General features: G+C 41.4%; 1 protein-coding gene across 1 annotated transcript; it reads left to right on the top strand.

Annotated features, from left to right (window-relative positions):
• The first annotated feature begins 246 nt into the window (after positions 1-246).
• LOC117561991 (voltage-dependent calcium channel gamma-4 subunit-like) lies at positions 247-26,063 on the top strand. The gene is made up of 4 exons (XM_034239747.1): positions 247-698; positions 20,494-20,577; positions 21,558-21,698; positions 22,341-26,063. The coding sequence occupies exons 1-4, from the start codon at positions 479-481 to the stop codon at positions 22,877-22,879; spliced, it is 984 nt and encodes a 327-aa protein (XP_034095638.1). The 5' UTR covers positions 247-478; the 3' UTR covers positions 22,880-26,063.
• Positions 26,064-27,725: the final 1,662 nt, after the last annotated feature.

Here is a 27,725-nt window from a genome sequence, read left to right as displayed (position 1 = left end):
TTTTGTATGTAAAAAAAACTGCAAACCCTAATTGCCTTTTTTCCTCTGTGAAATTATCCTCTTAATTTTCTATATGTTAGTGTATGTCTGATGTTCTCCTCTTCCAGCAGCTGTGAACACCGACGTTTCCTATTGGCTTAGCTACAGCCGTGGAAGGTGTGGTATAACATACTTGTTTCAAAGGATGTGTTTCAATATTTGTGTAATTCCCACCTGTAGCATGGAATGAAGATGTAACCAGTCAACTCAAAGGAATTAAACGAAAACTGTCATCGTGTCAAACTCAGAAACTTGTATTGTTCTCAATCTGAAGTTTAGGAGGAAGAGGATCAGTAACCGAGCTGTTAACAATCGAGACTTGGATTGATGAGAGGAAAAACCGCGAGACGCGCGCGCTTCCTCTCACAGATCATGGGCACCATGCGCTCCTCGCGGTGTGCGTAAACTGCTGTGGAGGATCCAAACAGTATGAGACGCCATGGCATGGTGTGACCGAGGGGTTCAGACTCTGCTGGCCATCGTGGGGGCCTTCGCCGCCTTCAGTCTCATGACCATCGCCATCGGCACCGACTACTGGCTTTACTCTCGGGCGTACATCTGCAACACCACAAATGCCACCGATGATTCCCCGATGCAAACCAAGAAAGTGAAAGGCGATCTGACGCACTCCGGGCTGTGGAGGATCTGCTGTATTGAAGGTAAACTGAAATTGTATATGCTTGTAACTGTAATTCCATGAACTTTTGGTCACTTTTTTGTTGTCTTCGCTGGGTCATATTGTTTCCAGCCTTCTGCTTTTTTACGGCGGGGAGGTGACAACGTTTCCAGGTTGATCAAACACTCGTTACATCTTCATTGAAAACGGGTTTAAACAAATGCTACATGTGGGAAAGCGAAATAAAAAATACTTGAAACGCCTTGCATTTTAAAAATTCCTGTTTGCTTGGTGTGACGAAGCACCATCAATTAAAGTCTGCCAAGGGGTACATCATCATTATTACTCATTTATTCTGTTGAATTCGTTAAATAGCATTAAAAAAGTGACTTGGGCATGATATTAAAAAGGAAAAATTGGAGGGAAACTGCTGCTTGTTGCGCGCAAAAGTAGTGTTGTGCGTGCGTAATGCTACGTTGGAGTCAATTTCCCTTGTAAATGAATTAGTTTGTCAATGAAAAATTGGACTCAATACACAGATCATGACTAATGAGAGGCATTTTTTGTGTTTTACACGTACATACATTTACGAGGAAGAGATATATTTTGTCCAGTAGGATAATAATGTAAGGCATGGTTGCTCGACAACCCTATAAAAACTAGACTTAAGAACTTTTCAGCAACAGAAGTTGTAAGAAACTGCCGTTCTTCTTGAAATCCTGTTAACATTTCCTCAGCTGTTGTGCTGCTTATCCATGATCCCCAGCACACACGCATGAGGGGTTTTGGGAGGGCTTCCTGCTCAGAGGTGTTGCCTGGACACGTTTGCACACCATTGCGCGCGACTGCTTCATTGGAGAAAAGCAGGGACGTGCACAGACATTTGGAGGGGCTATTGCTCTAAACTGGAAAAAGGGCCTTTTGAAAATTCTAACATAAACTCATAAAATAAAAACACAACACTGTCATTGCAAGTGACACTCAGTTGACTTTTATGTCCAACTGCTAAATTCGTTGCGGTCCATATCTCATTAAAATATCTAATGTTAGTAACTATTAAAGAAACAATGGGGACAATTCTGTTTTAATGTAGTTTTACCGTTGTTACTGCTGTGCAGACATAGGCTACTGATAACATAGGGCTTCTATAATTACCTTAAATAAACTCACTAATTAATTAAACCAGTTCAATACGCATTATTCTTATCATTCTTTATGAGCGTAGTAACGGTAAGGTATCTAATTACTTATTTATTTAGAATTCCATAACTTAATAACAGAGATGGTCAAGCTAAAGTGGAGACATGGCAGAAATCCTACAATGAAGCGGGACAGTGAAGTGTTCTCCGTGAGAGGGCGATCAAGAAAAGAGAGCGAGGTTGAGGGAGTTTACGGAGCAGAGTAAAAGACACCGAAAGACAGAAGCACAATAACAAGTATATTTAGGTGTTTTTTTTGTAAGTAACCGACGGTGTCAAGAGGAAGTAAAGTCCCCTGGTTTGTCCCCTATACTCTAACGGGCAGGAGTCAGGGCAGGCATTTGGTGTGATCACCATAGCCATATGAGGTTGGACTCGGAGGGCTTTCCTTTGCTTCCAGCTGTCAGATTGTAAACAAAGTCACGTGACTGGGGGCAGATGACAGCGCGGACAAGGTGTGTTTCCCGCAGCGAGACGCTACAATACTAATTGTGGGCTTATCATGTTGATTCGGCCACAATAGAAAACAAAAAAACTCTGGCTCTCTCCAGAGGGGCAGGTCAGGCAAAAATGGCAAAAGGGCCGTTGCCCGGGCAACATTAGCCGGTACCTGTGCACGTCCCTGGAGAAAAGTGAGATCAATGAGATCAGTCAGGTGATCCGTGAAAATAAGTCTTGCATCAGCCCCCTCTTTCCACTGCTGCTGAAACCTCCGCTTTGAATGATTTGTTTGTATCTGAAAACCCAGCAAAAATAAGGCAAACGTAGATAAATCTATATTTTTTGTATAAACAAATACAAAAATACTGTGTTCTACCAATAGGGTATTCTGTTTAACATTTAATTTTAATGAAAATGAAGGGGCTAATCATGGCACTGCTAACTAGTCAAGTATTATCTCTGTAATCTCAGGATTGTAAGCAGAATCAGCTTTTCCACACTTTCCTACAGGTGAAATATGGCATGTTTGTTACTGTTCATAATTGTTTTGCAACCAAATATTGGCTGCCTTTGTAATCAAACAGAAGTTGTGTTTTTCTCATGTACTGAATGCAGCCATTACAGAAGTCACACTCCATGCACTTTTAATCTGCACTGTTAAGGCTCTTGAGTTTTGAGATATCAAAGAGCATCACTATTATGGATTTCCTGTAAAGTTACTCAAAAGACATATTCCATGTCTCTCGCCTCCAACTCTTGAGAGTGTCATCACCAGAAGTGAGATGGAGTGCTCGCTGTTAAACATCTGCTGTCTGTTCCGCCATGCTCTTTCCCTCATATATTGTTGGATGTGTGTTACATGCAATACTTGCTGCTTCTCACACACACTAACGTTGAGTGGCACCTGTTTCGCTAAATGCATTTTTTGGATGTAAAAAGTTAGTGGAAAGTTATTTTTTGAGTTCCTGCTTACCTGGCATCTTCCTATTGTGGTTGACTGGTTTGCTTGTTTTGATTTTTGGAAAAAGTCTGAAAAATGGTTTAATAATTTGACTGTCCAGTAAAGAGGTATTCGCCTCCAGGAGCACAGAACAAGATGGAATCCAACCAGTTATATCAGGTCAAATGGACGGGATAAATAATGGATATGCCCGGGGACATGTTGGCTAACCTTGTAGAATAAATGGTCTCCCTAAAGTGCCAAATAGACGTCTGTTTGAGTGTTGTGTCTTGTAGAACAATGATGAGGTTCACTGGGGGTGATGGCAAATTAGCTTTTATGGAAACAAAGTGAAGTCTTGTTCTGCAGCCATTGATGCTGAAATGCGACAAGAACTCTCACTTAAGCTAATCATCCCTGATCGCTGAACACGCTGCAGTTGGACTAAAAGACATGACTTGTTTCAAACAGAAATTCGGTCTGACTTCAAATGGACAAATATGTGTGTGTGTGTGTGTGTGTGTGTGTGTGTGTGTGTGTGTGTGTGTGTGTGTGTGTGTGTGTGTGTGTGGGGGTGTGTGTGTGTGTGTGTGTGTGTGTGTGTGTGTGTGTGGTGAATGCATTAGAAAGATGTGAAAGGCTTCCTCTGAGAAGCGGAGCTAGAAATGTGATTTTGGGTTGCCGGGGAAGGTTGCCATGGTGAAGATATGCTGAGTAATAAAAGATGGGCTCTGGTCTCTCAGACAGATGGGCTCTGGAGATACCTCCCCTAGTGAGCCCTCTCTCTCTCTCTCTCTCTCTCTCTCTCTCTCTCTCTCTCTCTCTCTCTCTCTCTCTCTCTCATCTCTCTCTCTCTTCTCTCTCTCTTCTCTCTCTCAATGTTGGTGAGTGCACCTTTTTTCTAATTGTTAATCCTTTTTTCATGCAGAATGACTTATCTTCAAGAATCTTATGAGAATGTGAGAGTCACAGATTAAAGTGGTTCATATGCATGATTCTTGGTGGAGAAACTTACGACAATTACATCAATCGATCAATTAGTCGACAAATCTATTTGTTGTTTTGTCTGACTGCCTTTTGTTATGTTATGTTTGTTATGTTTGTTTATACTCCTGGGAGGTATACTACGAAGCAGGATTTTCGCTTAGCCGGCTAAATTCAGGGAAAACTCCGGCTTTCCGGTCCTACGAAGCTGGTTCTCTTTTTAGCAGGCTAGATCTCCATGGTAACTTATGCTTAGCGGCTAACCTGGTCGGGACCAGGTTAGGTTGCAGGCTAAGAGCTCAACTCAGTGAAAGCACTGCCTGCTGACCAATCAGAGCTCAGTGTGCGGAGTTTAAAGCGATCAAGTCATTTTACAGGAGAAAGGAAATACAGAAAAGCTGCCGTCGCAGGAAAGACGGCCGGCAAAAATCACCGACTGTGTGAACGTGAACATTAATAGAATATCACCTCCCATCTTCAGAGCAATCTGACTATTATAACATTAGCGTTAAGAAAGCTTAATTAAATATCTGCCACAACATAAGTAACCGGATCAGAGTAACATTAAGTACAGTCCGCGGCATATCACTTCATAATGTATCATATATCTCCTGATCTGAGTCAGCTGAGCCGTATCTGGCCGTGCAACACTCAGTGTCACATACTGTATGCAGAAGTATTATTTGAAGCAACACATTAAGTTGACGAAACACTCGAGACAAATGTAATGAAAGTCAGATCGTGTCTTAGACGGGGCAGTGATATCATAAACCTGTTAATGTACGCATTCAAACACTTTTTCTTTTGCCAGCTGTATTCACCTTGCAGGTGCAGCTATGTGGCTTTTATCCTGGATAAAGTGTTTAAGTCATGGATGTTTAAAGTTTAACTTCTTCATATGTCTAATATTATAGTTGACTTTTCATTCAGGAAGTATGACGCTGCGCTGTCAGTACGCTTCTCCATGTTTGTGATTGGTCGAATGCTCCAGATACCACCCCTTTCATGTGAACGCGCACCTAACTAGATAGGACACGGCTGGCTTGAGCGATCCACTTGATAACCCGCGTCGTAGTACCGTTTAGCGAGAGCGCGTTTTGGATTAGGCCAACCGGCTAACTCAAACATATCCAGGTTAGGTTGAACCAGCTTCGTAGTACAGGCCCCTGTTCTTCCTTGTAAAGCGACCTTGGGTATTATGAAAGGCGCTATAGAAATCCAAGTTATTATTATTATTATTATTAAATCGATTTAGTGTAAGTCCACATTTTCTTTTGTCAAGGACTACCCTTTTTTTACTTCCTGATTCTTTATCCTTTACCCTACATTTGTCACTCTTTTTTTCCAGGACATTTACAGATGCCGCAATAAGGAGAAAACCTCCAATAACACTTCTTACAAATGGGAAATACAAGCGAGATACACTCATACAGCAAGAACAAAGATTATATTTCAACTGAATGTGCTTCTGTATCGATCGAAGTATGTGCTTGGAACATAAAAGATAAAAGGGAAGCTGAGGGGGTTGAAGAGGAAAACATTTGGAACACAGGAGGGAGAGAAGTGGGTAATTGAGACATGATGGTAAGAGTGTTGTAAAAAGAGACAGAAGGTGAGAGTTTAAAGAGACTGAAAGAGTGAGGTTCAGAGAGTGGAGTAGGTGAAGATAGACTCCTGGATGTTTCATCACTATACCTTTGTGGGTATAGATTTTCTGTTTCTCTCTTTCCCTCCACAGGCATTAACCTTGAAAATGTAGCAGACAAAGGTGACATTAGCTTAATAATAATAATAATAATAGCTTGGATTGGACGCCTTTAATGAGACCCAAGGTCGCTTTACATAGAAGAATAGGAGTAGAAACAAACATAATAAAAGGCAGTCAGACAAACAGTCAGACAGACAAAACAACAAATAGATTAGGGGCCAAAGGCCTTAGTAAACAGATGGGACTTGAGGGCCCTTTTGAAGGCGTCAAGCGCGGGGATGTTGCGGATCTCCGCAGGGAGAGCGTTCCAGAGGGTGGGGGCTGCCACACTGAAGGCTCTGTCCCCGAAGGTTCGCAGGTTGGTGCGGGGGGTGGTAAGCAGGCCGGAGTCTGAAGACCGCAGGTTCCGGGGTGTGGCATGCGGGCGAAGGATGTCCGATAAGTACTGGGGGGCATGGGCATGGAGGGACTTGTAGGTGAGGAGGAGGACTTTGTAAGTTATGTGGGACTTGACCGGCAGCCAGTGGAGGTGGATGAGGGTGGGAGTGATGTGCTGCCACGGCTTTATATGTGTGAGTACCCCAGCAGCACAGTTTTGAACATACTGGGGACAAACAGTACACCATTGCAGTAGTCCAAGCGGGAGGTGACGAAAGCATGGACTAGGGTTTCTGCAACCGACTCTGAGAGTGACGGTCGGAGTCTGGCAATGTTCCTTAGATGGAAAAAGGCCAATTTGGTAACAGACTTGATGTGGGAGGGGAAGGAAAGGGTGGAGTCAAGGATGACACCCAGGTTGCGGGCTTCAGGAGATGGGGAGATGAAGCAGCCGTCAACCTCAAGGATGAAGTTACCAACCTTCCGGAGCAGCGCCTTGGGTGCTACAACCATGAGCTCTGTTTTCCTGGTGTTTAGTTTGAGATAGTTGGACGACATCCATGTTTTAATGTTGTGCAGGCAGTTGACGAGAGACTGAGGGGGGGGGGGGAGCTGGGAGGATGGAGTGGTGCTGAGATATAATTGGGTATCATCAGCGTAGCAGTGGAAATTGAGTCAATGATGGCGGATGATCTGGCCGAGGGGGAGCATGTAAATGGTGAACAGGAGGGGGCCAAGCACAGAACCCTGGGGTACACCGTGATTGACTGGGGCCGGGGGTGAATTTGAGCCATTAATGGTTACAAACTGTTCCCTGTTATGGAGGTAGGATGTGAACCAGGACAGGGCTGTGCCAGTGACACCTAGGAGGTCAGATAGGCGGGTGAGTAGGATGGTGTGGGACAGGGGCTCCCAACCTGGGAGGCGCGCCCCCCTTGGCGCCAGGCCTCAGATTATTTGAGGCCAAATATGACTTTTTTTTTACATAATTGTAACGCAATACATGATTGTCACTAAAAGCCTTGTCTCTACATTACAATAAAAAAATAATAATAATTGATTAATTAATTTGAATACAAATTCAAAAGGCAAGGCAAGTTTATTTATATAGCACTTTTCAACACAAGGCATTTCAAGGTGCTTTACAAAAAATGAAAGAGAGAAATGTATAATTCTTTCTTTAATAGAAATGTTTCTTCTGCCCGTAAGTGTCCAAACTAGGCTTGTCTGGATAAGCGCATTTTTAAAACATAGTCATTGTCCATGCCGGTTTCAGTTGGATTATTTGTCACAGTTGCTCCGATCAGATCGGTCTCATCCATTTTGTAGATTATTTACGACTTTTGAATCCACATAAACACATCGGCAAAATCCGGCTTACTTTGAGCATGTGTTTTAAACTGTTTAATCCCTTTGTGAATTGTTTTCACTTGCGCCGTCCTTTAATTTCTTCATACAGCGGGAATCCAAATGAATTAATCCTGAGTCCAATAACCATCAAAGTCACTCCAATAGTGCTCCTTAATTACGCTTTCATCCTCCTTTAACAAAATACTTCACATTCATCAAGTTTGTGACAGTAGTTGTAGTATTTTTGAGACTTTTAACTTTAATTACCACTGTTGCACACACACACACACACTTGGACTTCGTTACGTCAATGGGACCCGGAAGGAAAAAATGGAAAAAGAAAATTCTGCAACGAGGTGTTCTTCTGGGGCAGCATGGACACGTATTTTTGTTGCGCCCCAAATATACTATATTTGTGGCGCAACAAAAATACGTGTCCATGCTGCCCCAGAACACCTCGTTGCAGAATTTTCTTTTTCCATTTTTTCCTTCCGGGTCCCATTGACGTAACGAAGTCCAAGTGTGTGTGTGTGTGTGTGTGTGTGTGTGTGTGTGTGTGTGTGTGTGTGTGTGTGTGTGTGTGTGTGTGTGTGTGTGTGTGTGTGTGTGTGTGTGTGTGTGTGTGTGTGTGTGTGTGTGTGTGTGTGTGTGTGTGTGTGTGTGTGTGTGTGTGTGTGTGTGCTCAGGCTGAGCTCCGCGGTGTCTCGCTGTCTCGCAGACCCCACGCAGCAACCAGGAAACGACACCAGTAATCCAGCTCACACTGTCCGAAGGGCGGAGCAGCGAGCCCCGCAACGTTCCGCCAACACGGCACCCAGACCCCACGCAGCATTCTCATCTGTTTGTCATTACTGGTGTAATTTTCTGGTTGCTAACAAATGCCATTGTAACACATAAACACTGATGTTCAGCTGTAACGGTGGTTGACTAATCAGAACAGAGTGGGGGCGTAGGAGCTCCAACAAGGTGTGTAGGACAGAGAGTGAATACACATACTACTATACAGAGATGCTGTATGAGAAAACAATGTGATTTTGGAACATTAAACAATGTAAATCTATTCTAGTAGACCTCAATAATGGAATTATGATCAGTAGAAATGGCCATGACATGGGACCTTTAACAATTGAATCAGTGAAAAATACAGTGAAGTGAAACAGCATGTTTATCTGAGGCTTATTGTCATTGTGGCTTTTACAGTACATTGGCCTTAGAAATACCACGTGGAGTAGTTTTAGTAGTTTTGATTTAGTGTTGATGTTTTATTTTATCATTGAGGCCTGAGAAACTTGTATTCATTTCATTCCTGTTATGGAAATCTGAGACCCAACACTGTGGAGAGTACAAGTCAGAGTGATCAAAACAAATAAATGGTGAATCAGACAGAGTTGTCTTTCTGGTTATTTATTTGAAGCTTCAAATATATATAAATACAATACAATAAATATAGACACAGGTCCCACAGAGTATAGAATAGTCTGCGCGAGTGTGCGCAATTCAATATGGTAGCAAGGCATATATACAGGAAAGAGTGGGAAGTGCAGAAATCTGTCTTCACACGGCCATACTGTTATTAGACACCTGGCCTTGAGCTGTAGAAGTTCTCAATTCAATTCAATTCAAAACCTTTATTTATCCAGGTAAAATCCCATTGAGATCAATGATCTCTTTTTCAAGGGAGACCTGCAGCAGTAGGTTCCACAAGAAGACATAAACAACAGAACAACAAAAGGACATCATACAGCAAAATGTACAGGGATTACAATTTACATATTTAACCACAAGTACAGGTACCAACAGCATCTGATTTTGTAGCATCCAACCGAGCTTTAAAAACATGTAGTGGTACTAGCTTGGTAATTTTCCATTCTTTTTGCAGACTGTTCCATGTTAGTGGAGCTGCACATCTAAAAGCTTTCTTCCCTAAGACAGTCCTAGCACTTGGCACATTTAATAAAACCACAGCATGCGATCTCAGGCAATAAGTACTTTCAATTCGCAGAGACTCGTGTGACTTTGTGTGAGTCTCAACCCAGTAGCCAAAACAGCTCTGTGGCCTTGAAGTAGAGTAGATAGAGGAAAACAGCACATCTCAGGAAATGAGAAGCATTTGGTTTAAACATATCAGGATATAATAAAAATGTCCACTACATTCCCCCCTTTTGATCATACTTGATCAATAAAAAAAACAAATGACAGGATAGACTGATATAACACATCAATGAATACACTCCATCGCTGGTTTAAGTAAACACATCCCAAATATATCATAGAAAACTGGCTGTTTTTGTGGAGGACAGACTCCAATATAATGTAAGCATAAGAGGAGGATACACTCGATTCACATGATTATGTTGTAGTGTCGGAATCAGACTCTTCTGATTCTAGCTGGTCTATCTCACTGTGGTGCAAAGGATTGTCGTGTAATGGAATAGCAGCATACTGAACGAAAGCTGAGGATACCATGCTGGAAACGCACTTCTTCAGTATTGGGATAATCAAACAGGTACAACTGATTAATAGGCCGAAAATGATCGTCAGGGTTGTAACTATCCTAGCCAGCCATGCTTCCCAACCGCCCGATGTAAGCCAGGACCACCAGTCCCAGCCACCTGCGTTGGATATGTCATCCGCTTTCATGTCGGCTAACAGGTTGTTAAGATGCAGCACGGTGTCAGTGATGTTCTTGGTGGCGTCGGGAATGTAAGTGCAACAGGAGTCACCGATCACATGACACAGGCCACCCTTTGAGGCGAACAAAAGGTCAAGAGCAAATTGGTGCTGCATGAGCATGTTCCTAGAGGCTATAATGAATGGGGGCAATGCCTGGAAGCCTAGCGTCGTCTCGTAAGTGAGGTTCTCTAGCCGGACGTGTAAGGTATCTATCTTATGGGCATTGTTTACTGTACCCCACCATGGGAACAGGCCGCCAATGAATTTAGCTTCAGCGGACGTCAGATCTCTTTTTACCTTGTGGTGGTCGTGGTGTTGGAACTCTGGGTAATGATGTGTCGTGTACATTAAGGACGTGAGGACAGTGACTGCTGGATTCAAATCCACTAGAGTGCATGTACCTATCCAGAGGGGAGCCAGAACTTGATAGAGCTTGTCGCCGCACAACCAAACGTAATCTTGTGGCACGCTAAACCCAGCATCACTGGGCCAGGCCAGTTGGAGGGAAATATGGTTAACATCAGGGAATGCTACGTTAGAAAGGATTCTTTTCGCCCTGCTTTCCCCATGTACCTCTTAGATACCTCGATTTTGGCTGACATGCTGTGTGCTGACCATGGATACATAAAATATAGGACTAGTCCTAACACAACTATCATGGCAAGTATGCAGAGGAACCATTTTATGATTGTCCAGGCTCTCCAGTAGTATCCACATTGCTCACGGTTGCGTTGTCGCCTTTCCAGGCGAGCCCTCATCACGAGGGGGAAATGCTCCATGGGGTGTGTGTGTGTATTCCCTCGGTCGATTTTGTGACACGGCAGGGGCGGATCTAGAAAAATATTCATGGGGTGGCAAGAGGGTGGCAGGAGATTTTGAGGGGTGGCAGAAGTATATGCTGATTTAATCGCAGTCATATCAATCAATGTTAACAATCAATGTTAGACCCCCACAAAGAGGTTAAGGATGGCAGCTTCCTCATACGTTGCACTCGGAGAGAAATAGTTGAGACAGAGACGATGAACTGTTAAGTCCTTAGGCGTGGTTTATTTTACTCTGCATTGCAGGTGCATCCTTTCGCTCAGCCGAGCTAACTTAGAATAACAACACCTATTGCCTCACAGTGGTACAATAATAACATGACATCCCTTTGACATCCCTTTGTGAGCTTGAGTACAGAATATATATATATATATATTTAACAACTGAGGACAAATGTACAAATTTCCCTTAACACAAGTTTATCACGTTAACAGTTTTCTAAGCTCATCGAGTCATTCGTGAGCAGAGCATCAAGTTGGCTATAACAGCTGAATGCGGCGATTTCCATGTTGTTCAGCAAAACGCCTCACAAACTTATTGAGATCCAAAGCTTTACTGCGTTTGGATTCAATGCTGAGTACAGCCAAACTTGACAGTCTCTTTTCTGTCATTGTAGACCTCAAATAACTCTTAATGATCCTAAGAGTTGAAAAACTTCTTTCACAGGATGCACTGCTCACCGGTAAAACTACTGCTATTTTACACAATCTGGACAACTCGTAAAAAACATCCTTGTATGGGTCCAACATTTGAGCAAACTCCATCAGAGTGGTAGGACTTGCCTTTTCCTTCTTCTTTCTTTCTAGTACTCTCCTCGTCTGATGTAATTCGTGTTTAAGATCCTCAATATTAGAATCATAGGCATTAGCCAATAAAAGAATAGCCTCCTCACTCAAAAAAGTAGCACTTGATGGATTTAGTGCCTGGATACCTTGCATTATGTTGCAATTTGTGTGAGAAAAGCGTCTTTCTATTTCTCCAATCATGTTATCCATAACTGGATAGTACACATTGACGCAAAAAGAGTGTTTGCCATCTGGAACTACATGCTGTCCCAAAGTGGAAGGGATGACACTATCTTGAAGGGTCCTTGTTGTCTGTCTTGACCTCTTTGGCTTTCGCAGAGTTGTTTCAATGCTACTTCTTTCACATAAAACAAGTGCTTCACTCCACACTTCATCAAAGGAGGCTTCACTGCGATATTGTACCAGTGTCATTTTAAGTGCTTCAACTAGTTCCACGGCCTTAGCCAAGTCCAATGTTTTGGACTGGAGCATATCTGACAAAAATTTAGAGTCACTCAAGACCTTTCGGAACAGTACAAGGCATCCAACAAAATTCAGATCAATCTGAACCAATATCCCCCTGGCTTCAACAGCTCTATGTGGATGGTTCTCAGAGGAAATCTCTTCAAGCAGCTGTACTATTGCAGGTAACCTATCCATAACATTGCGACATGCTACATGTCTGCAGGCCCAACGTGTATCACTAAGCCTTTGGAGTTCCCTTGGTGCACCGTCAAACATCTCCCGCTGCACTTCCAGCCATTTGTTGTGTACATAAGACCCAGATATGAACACATACAATCGTTCCATCAATGAGAAGAAGTTTCCCGCATCTGTTACACTTTTGACAGAGTCTACTATGACTAAGTTTAGGCAGTGTGCACTGCAATGCACATAGAAAGCATTTTTGGCTACTTCTTTTATTTTCGCTTGAACACCAGCATGTGCCCCGCTCATCACTGCAGCGCCATCGTAGCCCTGACCGACAAGGTTTTCTTTATACTCCAGCCCATGTTTGTCAAGAAAACAAATAATCTTACCACTTAACGCAGCAGCATCCAGGCCTTCTGCCACGTCAAACTCCAGAAAGCTCTCGTGAACAACACCATTGTAATAGTATCTCAGAACAAATTAAATGTGTTCTTTTTTCTGAAGATCTTTAGTTTCGTCTACAATAACTGCAAACTGCCTGCTCTTTTTAACCTCTTGAATTATTTCTTACTGGGAAAGCTTCAACCCATTTAGACCACATGTCAACCACCACCAGACAGTGCTTCTTACCCTCAATGAAATCCAGCATTAGGTGCTCAAATGGCCTGGTGGGAGGTGGATGTGCTCCGGGTCCTGTAACCTTTACTGGTCTACCAGAATTTTCATAATGCAAATTAGGCATGCTTCACAGTGCTTCTGAGCTGTTACTGTGAACCCCCTTGTGAACCACTCCTGATTTATAGCCTCTAACATCCCCCCTTTTGACACATGGTCCAACCCATGTGTCAACTTAGCAAAATGAGGGAAGAAATGTCTTGGGAGACATGGATTGGAATTTGGACCAACCCAGATGCTGGAGGTTGGGTCAAAAGCAGCCCCAATAGCCTTCCACTGAGCCTTCTCAACTGGTGTAGCTAGCTGCTGCATGGAAGTCAGTGATGACATTTTGTCAGTGAAGGAGGAGACAGGGATTTTAACAAATGAGTGTGCGTGAGGTGCGAGAGGAATCAGAGCAGCTGCCTTTGCGGCTGAGTCAGCAAATAAATTAGCGGACCCAATTTCTTAGGGAAATTGGGTCTGTACTGCTTACGTGTGTGGCACATTTACAGACTGCAACTTCAGATGGGAGCAGAATGGCGTCTAGTAAGCCTGCAACCAGTACATGGTTAAGTACTGGTTTGCCATCAGATTTCAGAAATTGTCTACACTTCCAAATAGCCCCAAAATCGTGTACTACCCCAAATGCATAGCGTGAGTCAGTGTAAATAGTCACGGTTTTGCCTTCTGCAAACGTGCAGGCTTCAGTTAGTGCGATGAGCTTCTGCTGCTTGTGCTGATGTGACATGGAAGCGGTCCGGAACGGAGTACAGCAGAATCTGAAACAACAGAAAAACCCACCCGATTAGTGCCCCCTTGGTCGCGAAAGGCAGACCCATCAACATACAAAATTAGGTCAGCGTTGGTCAGAGGAACGTCTTTTAAGTCCGGTCTAGGTGTGCACACAATGGAAAATTCGGCAACAGTCGTGTTCGTCACCGTCTTCAGGAAAAAGCATAAGCAGGGTTCTTGCACCTTTTGCAAATTCAAGCACTTTTCAAGCATTTTCAAGGTGCATTTTCAAGCTTTTCAAGTATCTTACAGCTGTTGTCAATTACATATTTATATGCACATACTCAAATGATTATTTCCCTACCTCACATTAAATCAGATGTTCTTTATGCTATAAACAACCAAATGTGTGTTTCGTGATAGCATTCTATACGAGGATGAAAAATTAAAGGAAAGAAAACTAAGTTTAATATTTCAAAATGAGTGATCTGTACGTCTAAAAACGAATTCAGGCGACCTTTCACCTCTACATTAATTTATAAGTTGTTAATTGACTTCAAACTAAATTCAAGTTGAAGTAAGTAATGCAATTGGCTTGATAACTTAATTGTTCTACACCTTGAGTTAAGGATTTCAAGTCCACTCCCACTTAAGATGCCTGGACAAGTTCCCACAGTTAAGACAAAATAGAAATATACAAAGGACATTTTAAGGTGAGTGTCATCTTTTGTCATTCAAATACAACTTGAAATTCAAACTCTCCTGATTGAAACATCATGTGTTGAAATAAACAACTGCAGTTCAAAAATAAAAAAAGTGAATTGCCTAATATTTTTGTTGTGGAATCAATTAATTTCTTTCTTTAAAGGCAAAACATGGAAAAGCTAAGAAAAAAAACCCTATTGAATACAATATTATTTGGAGCAACTTAATTTATAAATGGTTGTCAACTTAAAAACATGTGTTCATGTTCAACATGTGGTAATTAAGTACATACAACTTAAGATTACATTTAAATCATACGGTAAAACAAGTTGGAACTTTTGGAGTAATCAACTTAAAAACTTGTGTTTATGCTACCAATTATTAAGTAAGTGGTAATTGAAAACACCTCTGATTGTAGAGGAAAAGCCTTCTCAACTAACTCAAATAACTTTGTTGCTTTAACAAAATGTCATTAGAAGTTGTCTTAACTCAATAACCATCGATGCAACCTATTGCCTTGATTCTCTTTGTTAAACCAAGCATTTGTTTTTAGAGTGTACGTAGACTGGGCCTCCCATATAACCTGGCTGAGCCGATATAAAAACAATCAGCTAAATAACTTTTCAAAACATCATTCTTGATTACTATTTTTTGAGGTACTTTTAGGTTGGCAGTGAACATAAGTCAGAGGTACATGGTGTACTTTTCCTTCACTACATGTATTTAATACCTTTAGTTACTTCACAGATGTGGATGAATGATGTGAAATCTAATCAAGTGTTAAATCAGACTTTAGTTCCACCTGCATGGAGTAAATCCACAAGCTACCCTGCAGTATACAAAGTCATTCAAACTACTGTAGCTGCACCTTCACCAGCTCTGAGAACACTTTCATGATCAATCATTATAAAACATATCATATATATTATTCTGAAATAGACCAATCTGCACAACGAATACTTTTACTGTATTATATTTTGATAATACTTTTCTACTTCTTCTTGAGGAACATTTTGAATGCAGGACTTTTACTGTAACAGAGTATTCCTACACTCTGGTACTTCTACTTTTACTCAAGTACAAGACCTGAGTACTTCTACTTTGACTCAAGTACAAGATCTGAGTACTTCTACTTTTACTCAAGTACAAGATACTTGTACTTTTCACTACAAGATCTGAGTACTTATTCCACCTCTGGTAGTGTATTAGTCTGAATTGTAGCTACAAAATCACGCAGAGCTGCATAAAAATAGCCTCACAATGGTAACAAGTGGAAAATAATATTTACAAATGTGTACAATGATTTGTAGGTAATTTTAACTACTCAAGACACCTGACTTATACAAAGGAAGACTGTGTTCATTCTACAATTACATGGGATTAAAGCAACATGTAGTTTTACTTGTATAATACTTCCATTTTGTATAAAAGACAGTTTGTTTTCATCTGTTTTCGAATAAACAAAGTATTGGCTTTCAGAATATTAAACTTGTAACGGCATAATTACAAGCAGAGAACGGACCAATGTAACATCACAGCAAGCATAACAACAGCCGTGTGTTATGAACACATACGCCAAAATGACATCATCTGTCGCTTAGTGACAGGTTTTGGCAGAGCAGCCAATGATGCAATACGCTTATCTGAAAGCGTTTTTCCCCTCTCCTGAAATGACATGACCCAAAAATGTAACTGTTCTTTGTACATATTGGAGTTTTGACAAACTGGCCTTGTGGCCCTGTGAGGTGTTTTAACAAGGAAATGGTATCAGCTCCACACTGTTCTGGAGAGAGGCCAACCTGCACACAGTAGCCTTGACACAAACGTGTGAATTATATTCAAATGTGAACAAAATTGACTGTCTTTGTGTACAGGAACACTGAAAAATGCATTTTAGAGATCTTATGACAGTAAAAAAAAAAATGCTGGAACTTGGGAAAGAATCAGATAAGGATTTGGGACGAGCGGGCATGCACAGCTGCATTTACTGTAAATCCTGGACAAATCTCCACTCGTCAGGAGGTTTTGTCTCTGATCTTTTTGACAGGAAACACTGGAGTGCGTACCGGAATCGTTACACGGAATAATGACCCCTTGTTTAAGCAGAGAGGTAAACACTGGCCGAATGCCATCAACAGCTTCACGTTTCAATGGGTACGGGGGTTGATTTGAACGGAACGTGGACATTAAACCTACGTCATATCTGTGAGCTGCCCAGAGTGAGTATGGCACATCTGAGAGCGCGGCATGAAGCTCAGAGATATGAGAATGACCCGTAAAGGTGGAAAAATGGCATCACCAACGTCATCCTCCTTAACCAACAGCAATGTGCGCAGAACGGCTACGTTCGTGCACATTTTCATTTGATACACGTCACGTGACACATGTACATGTGTACATGACATATTCTGTGTGTGTAGGTGCCCAATCAGTGACTGACTCCCAATCTTTAACGATTGAACCCAAATCCCTCTATCTCTCAGTGGGGCCCCTGGCTAGTGAAATGTGTGGACCGCCCCTGGGATTTGACACAGTTTGTGTTGTGTGGGTGTGAGTGCAACAGGAACCAGCTCTGCGCAGCAAACTCCAAGCATAGTTTTAAACATGAGCTCATCATTCACACATTCTAACAGAAAAACTCTCATCATAGCATTTACACGGATCATCAACAACGTTAGCAGTACAATGCAAATGAGAAGCCTCCATGAACACAGCAGGTGGAAAAACACGTTGATCAGTCAAACGCAACAACGCCTGAGAATCAGGATACGTCAGCAGCCATTTGATACACATTCACCAGTTCTTTATCATCAAATGCCAGTTTTTGAACAATTGTAGGAGATGGCTGCCGGACTTTAAGACCCTCATTTGTGGAAAAATTAGGTCTAAGCCGAACCGGATAATCAGATCTCTGCCCAGTATTTATAGGGCAGACAGATGATAAAAGAAAACTGTTTTTTACTGATGTGGGAAATGGATGACTATCATCACCGTTATCTCCACTCTGAAGTGATACAAAAACTTCTCCTTTACAGTTACCCCAGCCGCTCCTATTGAGTGAATAAATCTACCACTAAATTTGCAATCAGGCAAATCTGCCCTTTTTACCACAGAATGTGTAGTCCCATAATCAACCAAAAAAAAATGGAACATCAACACCCATGATAGCCAAAGTCAGTGTGGGACATTTCTCAAATGCTGTTTCACTGTCATATTTCAAATATATATATATACCCTCTTTAACCACAGACATGTCTTCTACATTTTCCAATTACTCAATAGCATGATGTGTGTGTGTGTGTCACTTCCCTGGTTCGATGCTGCTGGCTGAATTTCCGTCTCACTCGATCGGGCCCCCTCCTCCCCATCTGGTGTAGGTCAGTCTGATTGTGAATGGCCCCGTCCTTGCTGTCCCCCTCTGCCTCCACTGCCAGTGTTCTGTGAGCAGTCCCATAATCCAATGTTCAACACTGCCACACTTGAAACATCTTTCGTCAAATGAAGGTCTTGCTTCTCGTCTTCTGCCTCGGAAAACCTCCTCTGCCTCTCCCTCGGTATTGTGAGCGACCAGCATTCTGCGTCTGTGAGTCCGTTGAGAAAGGCATTATCTGAGGTGTGTCCCCCATCGGGTTTGTTTATCCCGCTGTTGTCCCCATCTACTTGGGGCTGATGGGGGTGGCGAGCTTGGAGTTGACGGACTGCATGGCTGGGGCTTGTAGTGGCGGTGGAGGTGGTTGAGGTGGGCCAGCCGGATTGCCAGGGTTGTACCCCGGGGGAGGGAAAGGATACCCAGTCGAGGAGAGGTCATTCAGGCCTGCAATGGAAGAACACAGAGATGTCTGGGGTTTACATGGTTTTGGAAATAATTTATTTTCCTTCTTTTCTTCACATTCATCTTCAACCTTAATATTTTCTTTAATGCCCAAGGCCAACTGCCTTTTTTTACTCCCCAGTATTATAAACACTTTCTGTGAGTGTCCAGTTTTCTATAAGTCTTTTACTTTAACTTTATTTTTTACCCTTCATTCCATCTTCATGTTCTTGTAATTTATTCTTTAGGTTCTTGATTTTTAATTTACTCAAAAAACCTCCCTTTGGAAATCCGAACATTTCCGTCCAGATATTTAATTTAGACAGACTGTTTTCACCATTTCTGCTCGCATGACATCTACAATCGGACCCTCAGGAGAGTGTACAAGTCCCCTACCTGCTTTGTTCCCAAAACAAAGTCTTTAAGTGTTACCAAAACACCTGCTTTGCTCCCAAAACAAAGTCTTTAAGTGTTACCAAAACACCTGCTTTGCTCCCAAAACAAAGTCTTTAAGTGTTACCAAAACACCCCGTGTTACTAAAACACTATTTTTTCATCCGTCGATGATGTGATATTTGTTTCACAGTACAAATCACACAAACACTGATCGTAAACCCAGGCTACGATATATTGGATATCCCAAATATCCTTTCAAGCAGTCCCTCTCATAAATGTCATGGAGTTTACTTAAGTTTAACTTTAAACAATTTAGACACTGTACATCTCACCGAGTATTGAAAGCCTTTTGAGTTCGTTGGATCTCGTGAAGTCAATCGGTTCCACCCCCGGCGCTGGTCCTCTCGTCCCGTACGGTTTCTGTCGAGGTAGAGGAGGATCCGAGGATCCTGGAGCGCGACCACCAGCGTCCGTAGGTGTTCCCAATCGAACTTGCAGAGACCCTGCTCGCAGCGCCAATTGTTATGGAAATCTGAGACCCAACACTGTGGAGAGTACAAGTCAGAGTGATCAAAACAAATAAATGGTGAATCAGACAGAGTTGTCTTTCTGGTTATTTATTTGAAGCTTCAAATATATATAAATACAATACAATAAATATAGACACAGGTCCCACAGAGTATAGAATAGTCTGCGCGAGTGTGCGCAATTCAATATGGTAGCAAGGCATATATACAGGAAAGAGTGGGAAGTGCAGAAATCTGTCTTCACACGGTCATATTGTTATTAGACACCTGGCCTTGAGCTGTAGAAGTTCTCGTGTGACTTTGTGTGAGTCTCAACCCAGTAGCCAAAACAGCTCTGTGGCCTTGAAGTAGAGTAGATAGAGGAAAACAGCACATCTCAGGAAATGAGAAGCATTTGGTTTAAACATATCAGGATATAATAAAAATGTCCACTACATTCCTCATAAACATTAGAACGGCAGATTTAGTGCAAATTATTTTTCTGCTCAACAGCTGTATTGAATAAATTGGTCCAACTTCTGTTCATTTTTAGTAGTGCATGTCCATTGACACATCTGCAGGCGTGTCTGCCATTGCTCCAGAGCAACAAAAACTGAAGCAAAGGTAGAAGTGACAGGATGTGGTAGCAAAATCAGACGTCTGACTTTAATTCAAAGTCTAACCTTTCAATATTCATAATGCTCCAATGTTTTATTCCCTTAAAAGTGGCGGTAAAATGTTCTCGGGGAAGAGACTGGGTCTTTGGATAGAAGGTGTCTGAGGGCTTGAGAACTCCAGAATCTCTAATCCACAACACCATGTCGGTCCTCAAATGACATGGTTAGAGATGAAAACAAGCCAGTTCAGCACTGGTTTAGATATTCTTTTACAAGAAACAAGTCAATAACTTTTTTCTCTCATGATCACAAACGATTCACATCGATTCGCTGGATGGTCAACCTTTATTTTCTTCTATACCTTCTACCATAATTGGAGAATTTCATGCCTTGCTCCATTATTAAGACTGTGTTGTTATTGTGTCCCTGCATAGGCTGTTACTGCCATCCATCACATTCTGTGTGCTTTTGGCTACTCTACAGGTATCAACAAAGGAAGCTGTTTTCGGATCAATCATTTTCCAGAGGATAACGACTACGATACAGACAGCTCCGAGTACATCTTACGTAAGTCATCGCAACCTCTTCATCTTCAAACACTTAAACCCTTAATCCTCTTCATCCTTTCTTCAAGTGGTGATGGAGTTTTCACAAGGGCACTTTAATGTATCAAGACATCTCTGTGCCTCCCCCATAAAAGTCTGATGTCATGACAGTAATTGGAGCTATGGAGGTGATGAATGTGTGGTGTGCAGAAGAGTAATAGGTCTAAAATGTGGCTTTACTCAAATAATTGTTTTTAAATCTATGGGTGGTTTAGGCTATTACAATTCAATCCATCCATCCATGTTCCTTAAGGTTCCAGGTGAGCCTTACTGTACAAATTACGTTTGGCATCTAGTTTGATGCCCTATGTCCCAAAGCAACTGTTCCTATCTTTGCTGTTGTCTAAATTGATAGATTTCAATAAACCCTCAACCCATGACATGTCATGGAAATGAACGTATGCTACTCAGGCTTTAGTCTCTGTGGAAGCATCCATCTGTTGAACCCATGGCAGTGATTTAGTTTGCCTCCACAGGGATATTGGGATCAGAAAAAAACTTATTAACTTCATCATGTATTTTATAATGTTTTCGAAAAATACTTGGATAGTATTATGTTGAAGGACTGTGCATTTGAACTAAATGTGTAATTTTCAGAGTTGTGTATGTATTGTTTACCTCTTTTAAATGTGTTAAATGCATCTGCCTCTTACAATGTATGCAAAGCTGATACAAAAAAAACATTTACAGATTGCATTACATCCATGGTTGTTTGCTAGCAGTCTTCTTATTTGATGTCTTTGCTTCTCAGAAGGTGTTCCTGCATATGTTCTGATGTAACTGCCACCTGTTGATAAGGGACATAGTGTGAAACCATTGGTAGGAATGTGCATAGTGTATATGTAAACAAATAGAGGACTGACTCCTAGGAAAACTGTGATTTTAAGTGATGTGTTTCTTCAATCTTACTCACAAGGAGGCTTCACTGTCTCTTATGAACAGGTATAGTTCGTGCATCGAGCCTTTTCCCCATTCTGAGCAACGTTCTGCTGATGTTGGGGGGCCTGTGTGTCGGGTTCGGACGCTTCTACAACAACAAGAACAACATCCTGCTCAGTGCTGGCATCCTGTTTGTGGCTGCAGGTAGGAGCAGTTGCACTACAGATACAGTATATACACACAAGCTGCTGCGACAACAAATACATTCTGTGCAGTACAACAGAAAGAAAGACATCGAAGGACAAAAGCACAAAAGACATACACGATGTAAGACGTCCACTTCTGTCTTGTTTAATTTACCCAAACCGTTTCTATAATCAGGCAAAAAATGAAATACGTCTGGCTTTGTCTTTTTTACACAAACCCAAAAATAAAGTGTACATATCTTACACTCTTGAAACAAATCTTGCCTTAACCTTGAAGCTATTGTTTTCTTTAATTGGGAGTGACACATTTTGTTTTGTTGTGAAAATGCAAAAGAGCATCTCAGAAGTAAAAAAACTGCAGGAAAGGTGTGAATATTCAAATCACGTTCTTGTTAATGACACATTTTTTAATAAAGATTATTCTGTCACCCAACAAGGAATAAATATCACTTGTAAAGATAATGTTCTCAGGTGTTGAAGGGGATGAAGTTATACTAGATTACGAGGGTTGTCTAATGTGTGACTGCATCTTGATGATACCGTGCTGTCATTTTTTATCATCCACTTAGCGTATGTGCCTAAACATTATGCATTTTACAGCTTCTCTCTATCTTCATCTCTCCTTTTCTGCTCTCTTCAGGCCTGAGTAATATCATCGGCATCATCGTCTACATCTCCAGCAACGCCGGAGACCCGAGTGACAAGAAAGACGAGGATAAGAAAAACCACTACAACTATGGCTGGTCCTTTTACTTCGGCGCCCTCTCCTTCATCGTGGCTGAATCAGTGGGTGTCCTTGCTGTCAACATATTCATCGAGAAAAACAAAGAGACGCGCTTCAGAGCCGTACGCAACTTCATTAAAGCCACGTCCTCTTCTTCACCATACTCTCGCATTCCAAGTTACCGCTATCGACGAAGGCGCTCGCGATCCAGTTCGAGTGACCTGTCCCGCGAGCCCTCTCCAGTGGGGATGAAGATCGGGGGAGCATGCGGAGGAGGGATAGGGATGGGTCTGCCGATGGGGGATATATCCCTGTACTCCCGCAGTAGGGACACTCTGAAGGGAGCGACCGCTGGGCCCTACAGTCCAGAGAGGGACTTTGGATTTTTACAAGTCCACAACTGCTTCCAGAAAGATCAGACAGATGGAGGAAACAGAAGGACCACGCCGGTATGAGGTTAGGAGTGTTCATTGGAGTGTAAAACATTAGGGTTTGATGGAACACATTACACATTGTCTGATTGATGAGATAGGAAGATAATTCCTCCCCGGGCTGTTCAGGCAGCAGCGGTGTGAAAGGTCCGGACTTAAAACAGTTTTTTATTTTCCTTCTGGAGAACAATTCCTGTGTTTCATTTAGAGAATGAGGATATAACTGTTTTTACTCTATATGTCAGTGTCTAAAAACTGGATGCAAATAATTGAAGTGTTTATTTCTAAAATGTGAAATCTGCTATGTTGAAGCAACTTACTCCTATTACAGAAAGGACAAACATTTCGTAACTCTCATTATATAAGGATAATGACCACCTAAATGAATTAGGGCTAAAAATTGACATTTTGTTCCAGTTTATTTCAATGTAATGAAAGGGTAAAACATTCACTTCAGGTTGTGGATGTGTGACCAGGCCCTCGAGTTTATACAGACTTGATGCTCAATATAATATAGATTCTGAATATTGAACTTCAGGTTATTATTTTTTCTGCTAAAATTGTCTTTTGGAAATTGACTTATTTCTTATATTCCAAGACAAACGGATGTTTATCTCCAAAATTGTGATCCTTTGACTATTATTGTATTATATTTGTTTGTAAATCAACACAACTGGTGCTAACTTAATCTGTACACCTTTGTTAGCCTTTTCAACTGCCATTTAAATAATTACACTGTATCTCAATAACCTCTCTGAAGCTTGTGTGTGAGTGTATGTGAAATGTATTTTATGGCTCTGAGACACTGCCACACTATGACAAAAATGGATTTATGTAGATATCAACAAAATGGACATGGCACACACTAATGTCAGTACATTCCAGTATGATGTGTTATGTGTTAGTGTGAACATGAATTGTGCTGACTGTGTAGTTTCTCTCCATTCACTCAGGGACAATGTATGGAACAAATCAATCTTACTTTCAGAGATGTAGAGATTATCACGAGACAGAACAAATGTCTTTGAGTAGTTTTGTTTTTCATACCTTAGCCTGTGTGTACAAACAGAGGTGAGATCGCACTGTACGTGTTGCTGTAAATTAACATGACACTTGTTCCTGCAATTACTGCCTTTGTGTTCAGAGGGTTTTTCATCCATATTTAGCTAATGCAAAATCATATTTAAAGTATTTCTGTACTGTTCTGCCCCGTGTCAATAAGAAATGTTTGGTAAAAGTATAACTCCCAAGAATCTTTTTTAATGTGACTCCTTGAATTTGACACCTTATTCTGCTTGACGGGCATTGCAAAATAAAACTGCTACATGTGTTTTCAAACAAGAATATAATGACATCACAAAATAATGAATAAGTGTCCTGTTACAGGATACATGAGACCAAATCTGTGTGAAACATAACAATGGGTTTATTTCATCCAGCAAGTTATTTTGAAAGTTAAGTGTCCTATAAACAGATTGAGCCGTGTTTGATTGATACTGGAGTTGTGTATTTCCAACTAAGCAATATGATTTTCACAAACACAGTTGATGCAATTAAAGCAAATAGTTACGAGTATTGTGTGACATGAAGTTCAGAGAGGTCCCAGGAGTGACATGGTTGGACACATGAGAATGCTGAGGCCAAATATATTTGACAGCTAACCAAGGAACTCTGACCAGAATGATTAAACAGCTTGTCACGGGTCATGAACAAGTCAGTCAGTCAGTCAGGACTCTTTACATTCAAACACTTGACTGAAATTACTTGATCCAATAGGCCAATCTTCTGCGAGTCAAGTATTTTAGCCAATGACGCGGGGCTGATGGGCTGCTATGCTCTGCTACGAGACTTCATGGCAGACTGTCAGGCAACCACAGGGTGTAAAGGGAAAACAGCATCAGCCAACGTAATGCTTGATTGAACTAACAGGCTCACAAATGTTCATCCAGACTTAAAACACACATTTTCTTCAATCAAGAGCTGGAGGAGTGGGTTTGTACGTGTGTGAAGATTTAGAAGAAACAGTTAAGTGACTGATTCTTCATACGATACACACTTGACCGGGTTCCATGTCAAAGTTGCAGTTAGTAATAATTTGTTTAATTTGGTTGTTGAATTAGTGTCATGGCGGTTACCACATTTAAACTCATAGTGCCATGAGAGGGCTTGTAGTCCCAGCTTTAGTGGTTATTTATGTCATTGATGTGCAGAATGTACACTTAGAATAGACTTATATTTCATCATGGTGTGTGTGTGTGTGATGTATCTTTGTTATGCAAATCGGGTTTGATGATCTTGTTTCCCATTCCAGCCTTAATTTGATCTTTTCTTTGCCACCCCTCTCCTCTGTCCATCCCCCAGGCTGTTAAGCCCTGTGAATGTGGATGCCATGGACCCTCACTGATATTTTCAGCCACAATAAAGCTGCGCCCACATTCATGTCCCGCTGCACACCAGTGAGATTTATCCTCCAGTAATTGAGAGGAAAATGGCAGGGTCACCCCTCCCTGCAGTCAGGACTGTAACCAGCTTGTTAGCCTCGGTACCTCGCTGTGCAGGAGGAGAAAAATAAGACTTCAGGTCTCAACTCAGGTTCTGCCTTTGTAACTTGATTTGCTGTGACCAATGGTTTCGCATCGGGTCACACTTCAGCTATGTTTATACTAAACCTATTACACCCAATGCCATAACAAATCATTTGCTGCCAGCAAATATTTAAAAAGCAATTCAACAGCTGCAATTTTTGTGTTACTGTTCAACAATATAGTTACACTGATTCCTTACCAATTTTTCAATGTATAAAGAAATTGGGAATACATTTCGTTTCGAGAGAAGAGAGAATGACAGCACACTGTTGTTTACATGCAACTGAAATGTATAGTTTACACTAGATTAGATTTTCTTCCATTGAACAATGGCTTTTAAAATGTAACATATATTATCTTTTTAAACTTTCATAAGACTGACGGACAAGTATTATATCGGACTGTTAAAGGTCCCATGTCATGGCCATTTCTACTGATCATAATTCCATTGTTGAGGTCTACTAAAATAGATTTATATTGTGCAATTTTCCAAACTCACATTGGTTTCTCATACAGCATCTCTGTAAAGTATGTGTATTCATCGGTATTCAATCTCTGTCCTAAATGGCTTGTTGGAGCTCCTGCCCCCGCCCCTCCCTCCCTGTGAGCCCAGTGTGCTCTGATTGTTCGGGACGTTGCGAGGCTCGTTGCGAGGCTCGTTGCTGCGATCTGCTGTGAGGAGCAGACAGGCTTCCGGGTCGGCGATACAGCGAGAACAAGCTAAATTCATCCTGAGCACACACAAACACTCACAGCCGAAGTAAAAACAATAAGTGTGGCTTGATATTGAGTAAGAAATGTTTTTAGAACGCTGTGAGCATGGGTCTGCGGAGAGCATTTCTCCGTGATCCGAATTTAGCAGCCCGAAAAACGTTTACCCATTTAAACAGTTGCGGTAGATACCTTGTTTGTTTTAAACATCATAAATACACAAACAACAATTAATACTTACAGGTTGTGTACCCGAATCTCCCGCTGGTCCAAACAAAGTAGGAACAGCATCGTTCTTCAGTGTCCTACGCTGTACATATCCGGCATGAATCGCTGAACGGTTTGGGAAGCTTTGTTTCGTGAAAGGCTGGCAGAGGGTGTGGCCTCTGGGTATTCAGGAAGTAAACAATGGAATATGAGAAATCTCCAACGAGGTGTTTTGGGGCAGCATGTGTTAGAGTTTTACTCGCTACAGGGTGTAATTTGAGGGTTTTTGACTCTGCAGACCGTTTACATGCATACAAACCTTCATAACACAAGGGGACGGAAAAGCATGACATGGGCCCTTTAAGTACTGTCACAAGTGTTGAGAGCAACACCATTGATGATTTTATATGAGGCAATCTCTCTCTTATCAGCAGTAGCCTACATGTTAGTTTAATATTATATGATTTTCATACTGTTTCCTATCACATGTATGGAGAGGATACAGGGTGAGTGTGGAAGCCAGATGCCATTTCCTTCTGAGGGATCCCTCTCCACGGGGGTTCTCTCTCTTCCCAAGTTCACTTTGAAAATGTAAAGTAGCTGAGACTCCTCCCAGTAGTGGGATTGATTCCTTGCTCCCTGTTGATATATCGGTGCCACACTGTTGATCCAGGAACCCCAGGCATCCATTAACATGACATTTGCCACGGTGCTAAGACTGGATATAGCCAGCAGCAGTCGGAGGTTAAACCTTTTCATCTGCTAGCACACATGAAACACAACAGACCGTCGTGGTGTAGTGTCATATAACAAATGATTTGGCAATGTCTCCAAAAATACAGCTTTTCTGATAAGAGAACATCCCTAACTGTAAACCTGTGGCTGTAACCTAGGTAACCGTTTAAACACGCTATACAGGAGAAGGGATTAACTCCTCAGCTCATGAAATACATTGTTTTTGTCTTCATGAATCATAGACAAAGTTAAAAAAATACAAATGGCAATTGCAGGTTTAGGTAACATTTAACGTTTTAAAGGCCCTTTCATTACAAAGTGTGTATTTTAAATAATTTGACACCATTTATTTTTTAATTTCAAGTGAGAATAATGATGAAAAAACTTTTCAATTCAATAATTATAATTGAATTCATTAATGTGAGAATTTTGCAAAAAATGTTGCATTCTTTAAAGTTTTTCATTGTTTTTCATTGTTCATTATATTATATATTAAATCATTTATTTTAAGTCATACTTGTATGATGTATATGGTACCTACAAGCCTGTAAATACAAAGTGTCTTTAAATATTTCCATGTGAAGTTTTGCAATGTTAATTTTGCTTATAAATTACTGAAATAAAAAAACTAT

This window comes from Gymnodraco acuticeps, unplaced genomic scaffold (genome assembly GCF_902827175.1).
Source record: "Gymnodraco acuticeps unplaced genomic scaffold, fGymAcu1.1, whole genome shotgun sequence".
Classification (NCBI taxonomy): domain Eukaryota; kingdom Metazoa; phylum Chordata; class Actinopteri; order Perciformes; family Bathydraconidae; genus Gymnodraco; species Gymnodraco acuticeps.
This window is presented reverse-complemented; position numbering and strand designations above follow the sequence as displayed.